The sequence below is a fragment of the Capsicum annuum genome, chromosome 3 (genome assembly GCF_002878395.1).
Source record: "Capsicum annuum cultivar UCD-10X-F1 chromosome 3, UCD10Xv1.1, whole genome shotgun sequence".
NCBI lineage: Eukaryota > Viridiplantae > Streptophyta > Magnoliopsida > Solanales > Solanaceae > Capsicum > Capsicum annuum.
In genome coordinates, this window is record NC_061113.1 from 176811499 (window position 1) to 176821439 (window position 9941).

The 9941-nt window shown below is 28.9% G+C and overlaps 1 protein-coding gene across 1 annotated transcript; it reads left to right on the plus strand.

Moving 5' to 3' along the window:
* The first annotated feature begins 678 nt into the window (after positions 1 to 678).
* On the plus strand, positions 679 to 1568 carry LOC107849919. Its single transcript, XM_016694442.2, has 2 exons — positions 679 to 907; positions 1030 to 1568. The coding sequence occupies exons 1-2, from the start codon at positions 839 to 841 to the stop codon at positions 1312 to 1314; spliced, it is 354 nt and encodes a 117-aa protein (XP_016549928.1). The 5' UTR covers positions 679 to 838; the 3' UTR covers positions 1315 to 1568.
* The last annotated feature ends 8373 nt before the right edge of the window (positions 1569 to 9941 follow it).

Genomic DNA, 9941 nt, shown 5'->3' on the forward strand with positions numbered 1-9941 from the left:
TATAATGAAAATAAACCTGGTTTATCAATTGAAATAATGTTATTTAAAAGGCAAGTTCTTATATACTTAAGCTAGAAATTGTCCAGCTTGTTTGGATGGTTGCTATCTGTGGTTTGCTATTGTTTGTGTTGTTACGTGTGCTTCAGGATCTATCAGGAATGGGCCAAAGTCCTCGATAGATTTTTAGGATAACATTCTTTTCTTTAATCATTATCCTAGTTAAAGTTGTTCCTTTATCTACGCATGTATGCAATCTTTTAGCAATTCATTTTTTATTTCAATTATACTGTTCCTCTATTTATTTTGGATAGCTTAAAGTACAATAAAAAAAAATTTCAATTAAATTCATCTTACTGCTTCAGTTAATAATATTGGTATCAAAGCTCTACTTCTTAAGAAATTTGTGAAAGACTTGCGATTTTTTTTTGAGTGTTTATCCAATATTGTTGTAGCAAAATATCATTAAAATAATTAAAAAAATGCAAGTTTTTAGGGCTATGGTTCCACCAATTTTTTACGGAGAAAACTATCAAGCCTGACAGTGAAAATGCAAGCTTATTTGGAGGCTTGCAAATTGTGGAAGATTGTTGTGAAAGATTACGAAGCATTTCCTCTGTCGAGAAATTCAACTATGACTTAGATTGAAACTTATAAGAAAAGGAAGACAAGAAAATTCAAAGCTAAATTCTGTCTTTTTATAGCAATTTTTGTCATTATTTTCAGCAGAATAATGACATGTAAGTCATCCAAAAAAATTTAAAATTTTCTCAAGAAAGAATACAAGGGAGATGAAAGAATCAAAGAAACGAAAGTATTCAACTTGATCAGAGAATTTGAGATGCAGCGAATGAAGAAATCTAAAATCATTAAGGATTATTCTGACGGGTTACTTGAGATTGCATATAAGGTAAGGATTCTTGAAACTGAACTTAATGACAATAGAATAGTTCAGATACTTGTAACTTTACCTGAATAATATGAGACAATTATTGCTTCATTGAAAAATACTAAAGATCTGTCAAAACATAGTTTGACAGAGTTATTGAGTGCTCTGCAAGTACAAAAACAATGAAGGATGATAAGGCAAGAGAAATCCATCGAGGAAGCTCTCAAGCTAAGTTGCAAATTGGTCCAGCTTCTATTGAAGGAAATAAAGGAAAAGAAAATAAAGAAATTATGAAAAATACGAAGCTACATCAGCGAGAAATAATGCTACTGCCATCGGTAACAAAAAAGAAGATAAATATCCTCGTTGTCAATATTGTGGTAGCAGAAATCATTGATACTTCAAGTGCTGGAGAAATTCTGATATAAAATATCCAAAGTGTCAAAAACTTGATCATGTCGAGATTATCTGTGAGGATTTACTACGAAAAAAATAAAGCAAAAATTGTAGATCAAAAATAAGAAGAGCAATTGTTTATGACCACCTGTTACGCAAGCAAAATTCAAGTGAAAGATGACTTATTGATACTGGTTGTACGAACCACATGACCAGTAATGAAAAGCTTTTTAAAGAGCTTGGCAGATCAAAAAATGATTGGAGTTAAACAAATTTTTCGAATAAAGTTTAATCTGGATGGCTCGATAAATAAGCACAAATGTTAATCGGTGGTTAAAGGCTATTCACAAGTTTTGGGAGTAGATTTTTTTGATACTTTTGTCTTAGTTGCTAGATTGAATACAATTCAAATGCTTTTGGCTATAGCGATACAAAAAAGTTGAATTTTTTTTAATGGATGTGAAGTCCGCCTTTTTGAATGGTCTATTATAGGAAGAAATTTATGTTGAGCAGTTAGAAGGATTTGGTGTATCAAGACAAGAATATATGATTTATTTGTTAAAGAAAGTTCTATATGGGCTAAAGCACGCTCCTAGAATTTGGCTTAGATAAATGGATAATCATTTGCTAGACTTAGACTTTGAAAAAAACTTAAGTGAATCGACATTTTACGTCAAAAAAGTTGGCTCTAACATTATTATTATTATTTATTTGTATATCAATGATTTACTTGTGATAGAAAATAATATAACATTGATTGAAGAATTCAAGGAGGAGATGATAAAAATCTTTGAGATCACTAATCTTGGTGAGATGACTTAGTTTTGAAAATGGAGATCAAGCAAATTCGAAATGAAATCTTTATTTGTCAAAAGAAATACATAAAGAAAATTCTAAAAAAATTTAGAATTGTAGAATGCAAGAGTAAGAGTACTCAAATGAATAAAAAAAATTTGAAAAAGTATGAGGGAGCTAAGCTAGTTGATGAAGGAGTATGTCGAAGCTTAATTTGGTGCATGATATGACTCACGACAACAACATTTGGCATTTTATTTTTTGTGAGTGGTTTATTCAAGTTTTCACATTGTGCAAGCGAGTTGCACATGATAGTTGTCAAAAGTATGGCTAGATATCTTAAAGGAACTTTAGCCTATGACATCAAATTTAGCAAAATTCAAAATTTGAAACGTTGTGGATATTCTGATAGTAATTGAGGTGGGTCAACTGATGATATGCAAAGTACTTCTGGTTATTGCTTCATTTTTGGATTAGGGCATTTTTCAAGATACTTAAAGAAATATAAAATAGTAGACCAATCAACAGTTAAAGCAAAATTCATAGCAGCAGCAACTACAGTTAATAAAAAACTATGGCCTAGGAAAGTTTTGATTGATCTACAACTGGAGAAAGAAGAAAGCACTAAGATTTTTGTGGATAACCTAGTTTCCATATCCATATCCAAAGATCTCTTGTTTCATAAAAAGGACCAAGCATTTCAATATTAAGTTTTGTTTCTTGAGGAAAGTGCAGAAAAATAGTGCAGTGATTTTATTCTATTGCAAATTAGAGAATAAGTGGCGGACATTTTTATCAAGTAATTTTATGTTAGCAGATTTGAATTTCTTAGAGAAAAGTTGAGAATTTGTTGTTCCTGATTAGTGTTTTAAAAGACAGGGGTATGAGGCAAGACATTTTACGTAGTAGAGGGACGAGGCATAAGCATAGAGACATGGGGCATAAGTTCCATGAATCTATGGGGTGTATATCTCATGTATCTTTATTTTTATAACTTTATTACTAAAAATATAAGTAAAAGCAAACTTCTTAATTATTCTACAAATAACTTAAAGAAATCACCAATGATATAGAAAAAAATTTAATTTGAGAAAGGTAACAACATAAAAAATAATAAAGGTAAGATAATCTCTAAAATCAAAATCTACCATTTATCTCCACATCTACTAGTCATTCCTACTATCAACTAAAATTGCACTTATTATTGTTTATATGTTTCAAAGAAAGAGAATGATAAAAAGTGTAAGATCATTGATAAAAAATGAATAGAGTTACTTCAGGAACATTATGTTATGGCCTCTCTGTCTTATACATTTTTTATTTAAATTGGTAACTTGAAGAAACTTTGTTTTGTCAATTTTCAAGCACAATTATCTAAAAAGTTATTTGTGGTTGTGTCATTCCTATGAAACTTGTTTTCTTTGTTTACATATTTTAGAAAAAATCACTACAATATTATAACATAAGGTATAAATATCATTACATCAATAACAATAAATATGATTATAGAAAAAAATATCAAATTTAACGTCCGGACATACATTTTTATGTGGGAAATTTATGTTTTTACGTCTGGACTTATGCCCCAAATTCTTGGACTTACATCCTATAAATCTATGTGTTTTATTTGCACCGTGAAGCGTTTTTACTATGCTCTATTCTGGGACTCGCTCCGAAAATATCTTTGAAAACACTGCTCCTGATTGAAGAGGAGATGTTGTTACGTGTGTTTCAGGATCTATTAGGAATGAGTCAAAGTCCTTAGTAGATTTTTAGGATAGAAGTTCTTTTCTTTAGTCATCATCCTAGTTATAGTTATTCCTATCTTTTAACATATATGGAGAAATCCATTTTCTATTTTTGTTGTACTGCTCCTCTATTTATTTTGGATAGCTTGAAGTTCAATAAAATAAAAGCTTGTTTATATAGAATGAAACTCCATCGTTACGTAACAACGAAAAGTTTCATTTATATAATGACTGATTTGGTTTGATCGCATAATTATATATTTTTTTCTTTATTTCTAATAGTCTTATTTTGTCTTTTACCCTATCTTTTCTAGTATAATTTTACCTTTTGTATCTTACTTTTCTTGTAGATTTATCTTTGAATTGTTGGTGTGTGATATTATGTAATAAAAAAAAGTTATACAAACTATTTAAATATTATATTATTTAAAATAATGTAATATAAATATAAAATGTAATGTGATACACTATAAAATGATATACATACAAATAATGTGTATCAAACTATTGTGCTTTGATGTACTTCAATTTTTTTAGGAAGAGAGTCAAAACACCTTGAACGAAAGACATGATTTAATCGATGATCCACCGAAAGGAAGAAGATTAAAATTTGGCCAAATAATTTCTTGAGGAAAAGAATAGTTTAAAAGTAAAGCGATATTTTTAAAACTATCATATTTTCTAGACAAAATCGAATAATGACAGTTGGAAACAAAACATTGCGGCTGAAATATATAATTTATTATTTCGTGGATAATAGTCATTAGTTCAATCAACATTTTCAGAAATAATTGCTCTGACCTATCTCATTCTTATATTTTAACTAGATATCTAAGGACTCGTGCCACGGGTTTAATATATATATTTTATCTTAATTTATGTGACATAAATAAAATTTAGATAATTTGTTGATTTTTAGCATTGAAATTAAAGAAATAATAGAGAAAGACTTGAAGAGAAAAAATACTGCAATTATATTGTGAAAGGGAATTGTTTTATTAATAACTCAAAATATATATTTATAGATAAATTTCTAACTAGACTTCAATTTAAACTCAAATTCAAATAACAAAGGGACAACTAATTTCTAAGTCTAAGACACATAGAACTCAAATAATTTAAAACTCCTAATAGCTATCTACTTCTACTTTATTTCTAAGACATCTCTTCAACACTCTTCCTCGGATCAGAAATTGTAGATTCCAGGCTTAGCTGAATTTGACCTCTTGAATAAATCTGCCAATTCATCTTTGGTTTTACAAGGTTTGTGTGCATCTTACATTGTATTAAATAAGAAAGTTTTGCCTCTCATTTCAACTTGTAAAATCTCATAATTAGAAAAATCAAAGATTCGACAATAGTTGTCTCCAAATAATAACTTAAACCTTTTTCCATTAGTTGACCAATACTTAACAAACTTTTATCAATACCGGACACATAAATGATATTTAAAATTATTTTTGTACCTGAAATTATTTTGATTTCAACATTTTATTTTCCTTCTATAGAAATATAGTCACCATTCCCAATTCTGACTTTCTTATATTCCAAAGGCAGAACGCTTTACAAAGTGTTTTATCATATGTCATATGATTTTGTACAATTACTGTAAATCATCCAAAAGTCAGATTTCTTGATTGAAGAATATGTTGCCACACATAAGTGATATTCTTCTTTTTCTTTGGTGACTTGGACATCTGCTTCATATTTTTGAGGTTTGTTTTTTCAAATCACAACTTTATGGTCTAGTTGATTATAGATCTTGCATTGTGCATCTGTTCTCTTCCAACATTTAAATGGATGATGATTTATTTTGCCGTAGTGCTTGGCAAGATGGGTAGTTTTTTCTTGTATTATTACCCTTGCTTTGAGTCTTGTGGTTGGTTGTTAAAGCTGCTACAACCATACCATCCTATCTCATAAGCCTCCTTTGCTCTTGTGTTGCAATGTATTTAACAATTTTGGCAAGGTAATCTTGGACAGGTCTTTTATATTTTTCAAGGTAGTTATTGATACTTCATATCTTTCAGGCACTGTAACAAAAAAAATTTCAACAATCCTCGAGTCTTTAAATTTTTTGCCAAGCAATTTTATCTTGTTAACAATGCCAAGAAGATAGTCTGAATATTCTTTGACGGTCTCAGATTCCTTCATCTTTTGCAATTCAAATTTTCTTATTAGATTCAACGCCCTTCATGCCTTGTATTCTTTCATCTCCTCTATATTCTGCCTTCAGATAATTTCAAATTTATTTTGCTGATTCAAAGGCCATAATTCTCATGAAAATTATTGGAGACACACTAGCAAATAAAGTTGCTTCTGCCTTTGATTTTCTGATTTTCTTTTTCTTTTGAATTTTGATCTTGGCCACCATGGAATTATCGGGCAGCGAAAGAATATCATAATCCTCTTCTACGGCCTCCCAAAGATCTAAAACCTCAAGATAAGTCTCCATTTTTACTGCCCAAATTTGGTAATTCTCACCATCAAAGACAGGAGGAGCTATTTGGGAAAAGTTATTTTCAGAATTCATCTCAATCACAGATCACTCAAGAAAATGACTCTGATGCCAATTGTTGGTTTTTAGCTTTGAAATTAAAGAAATAACAGAGAAAGACTCGGAGAGAAAAAAATACTACAATTGTATTATCAAAGAAAATTATTTTATTAATTACTCAAAACATATATTTATAGCTAAATTTATAACTAGACTTTAATTCAAATTCAAAGTCAAATACAAATAATAAAGGGATAATTAATTTCTAAGTTTAAGCCACATAGAAAACTCTAATAATTTAAAACTACTAATATTTATCTACTTCTACTTTATTTCTGAGATATCTATTCAACATAATTAATTATATTTTTAATATATTTATAGATATTCTAAGTTGTTAGTTATTTAATTTATAATATTTTTTTGACTTTGTAATATACTATTTTAAGCTATTATCTATTGTAATTTATAATACCCTCCTTGTTCAAACTTTTTTGGTATTCGTAGTCAATTTTATTTTAATATAATTTAGTTTTTTAATTATTATGATTTATAATATCTGTTCTTTTATTCTAATTTAAGAGACATTGATATAATTTTGAGATTCAATCAAATATTACGATTGAAATAGCGAGACAGACGTATCTTAAATGACTCATAATAACTAATTAGAAGCGATGTAGCGAAATTGCTATAAAAAAATAATTGTGAAAAAAATTGAATCTCATATAAGATGTCAAGTTGATTTAAAACATCAAGAGTTAATTTATCATTTTATGTTTGTTTTGTCCTTTTTATTAAATATTATTAATTTTTAATACTTACATGATGTATAATAATTAACTAGGGGTGATATAGTAAAATCATGATTGAAGCAGCTGAAGCAGAATTGCCATGAATATCTAATTTTTTTTATTAAACATGATTTATTTCTAATACGTAAGAGTCAACCAAATATCAAGATTAAAGTAGCGAAGCAGATATGTCTTAAATGACCCATAATAGCTAATTAGTGGTGATATTGCAAAATTGTTAGAAAAAATACTTGTGAAAAAAATTTAAGTGGATCTCATATAAGATGTTAAGTTAATTTAAAACATCAAGATTTAATTTATCATTTATGTTTATTTATTTCTGTATTAAATATCATTAATTTTTTATACTTAGCTGACTTATAATGATATAGTGAAATTATGGTTGAAACAACAACTGAAGCAGACATGTCTTAACTGTCTATTTTACATTTTTATTATATATTACTAATTTTTTAATATGTAAATGATATATAATAATTAATTAAAGGTGGTATAGTAAAACCACGGAGCAAGTAGGCATGTTGACGAACACGTACCGTTGAAACAATTGAAGCAGACATATCTAAATGTCTATTTTATTTTTTATTAAATATTATTAATATTATAATATGTAAATAACATATAATAATTAATTAGAGATAATATAGTAAAATCACGAAACAAGCAGATACATCAACAAAGAGAAGCCTGCCTTATAATGCTTCTATATGGTACCAAAGCTTACCTTTTTACTACTATATATAAGTGAAGGTTAGGGTGACTACCAAGGGTATTTTGGTAATTTTAGTCACCCCAACCTTCACTTATATATAGAAGTAAATAAAATGGTTACACATATTTTCTTATATTTATTAGTTTTGTCCTCATTTTTATGGTGCAATAAAATGATTACACATGCATATTGTTTTTTCTTATATTTATTAGTTTTGTCCTCATGTATTATTTTAATAATATTTTTACTTAGACCTTTGTAATTAAATTATACATGGTGGTAATTTTTTATAAATATCTTTTTGTTCCTTATTAAATGACTACCAAGGATATTTCGGTAATTTTATGGTGCAATAAAATGGTTACACATGCATATTACTTTTTTCTTATATTTACTAGTTTTGTCCTCATTTTATTAGTGCAATAAAATGGCTACACATGCATATTGCTTTTTTCTTATATTTATTAGTTTTGCCCCCGTGTAATAATATTTTTATTGAGAACTTTTTAAAGGTGTGCTTCAATTTTAGTCTCTTGGTCTACATTGTTTCTTTGCTCCTTCTGTAAGAAGATCAATTGAGGTAGGAATGAGCCACCCCTTAATTAACTTAATTGAAAGTGGAAAACAATATGTACTATCTAAAGAAAATGTTTTCCTCACCAATTTCTGATGCAATATAATGAGTATTAGTGAATGTTAAAGTGTGCACATAAATTACTTTTAATACGAAGTACAAATTGGATGAAAGCAAGTGCATAGCTTGGCGTCTTTCATTAGCTACATTGCAACTATTGTTCCAAAAAATTTGCTTATGATTGAGAAACTTTTATGTAGTGTTCTTAGAGGTAGTAAAAATTAAGAGATGTCATTATATCGCTACATGGTGGCCTCTTAAACTGAGAGAAAGGCTTAACCAACTAATGATTGTAGACAAAAACTGTCAACATGTCACAATTGAAGAATCAGATGAGACAAGAAGGTGAAATATATTGTCAATTGGTAGAAAATGATTACTCAATAATGACAATTTGGTGCAATAATTGCCTAAAACTTTTAATTTGTATTATATATACTTTGGGAGTTGTACATCTTGTTGATTTTTTATAGCAGTATAGATGCTGATGAACCAAAAGCTTACGAGATGCTATATTTTTCTATGTATTTCAAAAATCTTATATTGGTTTGTCTCTTTTTATCTAACTAGAATGTTTTCTCTCTATATTTGTGGACTTCATGATAAACTTTATTTTTTACTAGGTATACTGCATAAGTTATTTGGATGGATCACCAACAAAATAAAATGCATGAAAATAAATAGTGATTTAATGTCTTGAAAAAGCAATACAAATAAGAATATCTAAGGTTAGCACCTTAATACCTTTCCATAGAGATTATTGATTCCTTTCCATAATTTATTTTGACTAGAGGTTAATGTGGTATTGGTGCTGATGAAGGTAGGGGACATCAATGCTTGTAGTTTGCATAGTTTGTAGCCTTCTCACGATAAAGGTCATGAGATATTATAAGACCCCGCAAAAATTTATAGCTTAAATCAGTCATTTAAGCTTGTTAGGGGTCCCAGACTTAGAATATATTAACTAAGTATTCAGACTTAGTGCTATTTTAGCCTTCGAAAGTTGGTAATCTTATTTCATGAACTTTAAGTCCTTTAAATATTGATATTTGAGTTAATTCATGATCAGGAGTGTCAGTAGAAGTTCTTGGACAAGTTTTGAATTTTTCGAACCTCGTTTAGACCATGTTTGAGTGCCCAAAATAGTGGGTCGACGCGATCTTGATGCGTCGCATCGACCATCGCATCGATAAGATAGTTTTTTTTCAGCTTCAGTGCAAATTCCAGTGAACCGATGCAGACTCGATGTTATGGGCACGATCATGACGATGGACGTTTTTGAGTATTTTGAATGCAACCGAAGGAGTGTGCAAATTAAAGTATGAATAAGGGCCTTGGTATGCACAAAGCCACCCCAAAATACACTCCATGGGCACCTATTTTGTTCCATTTTTATTAAAGGGCTCTTTTGTTTTTTTTACCTCTTATTGTAATAAGTCGATAAATAGAACATGATAG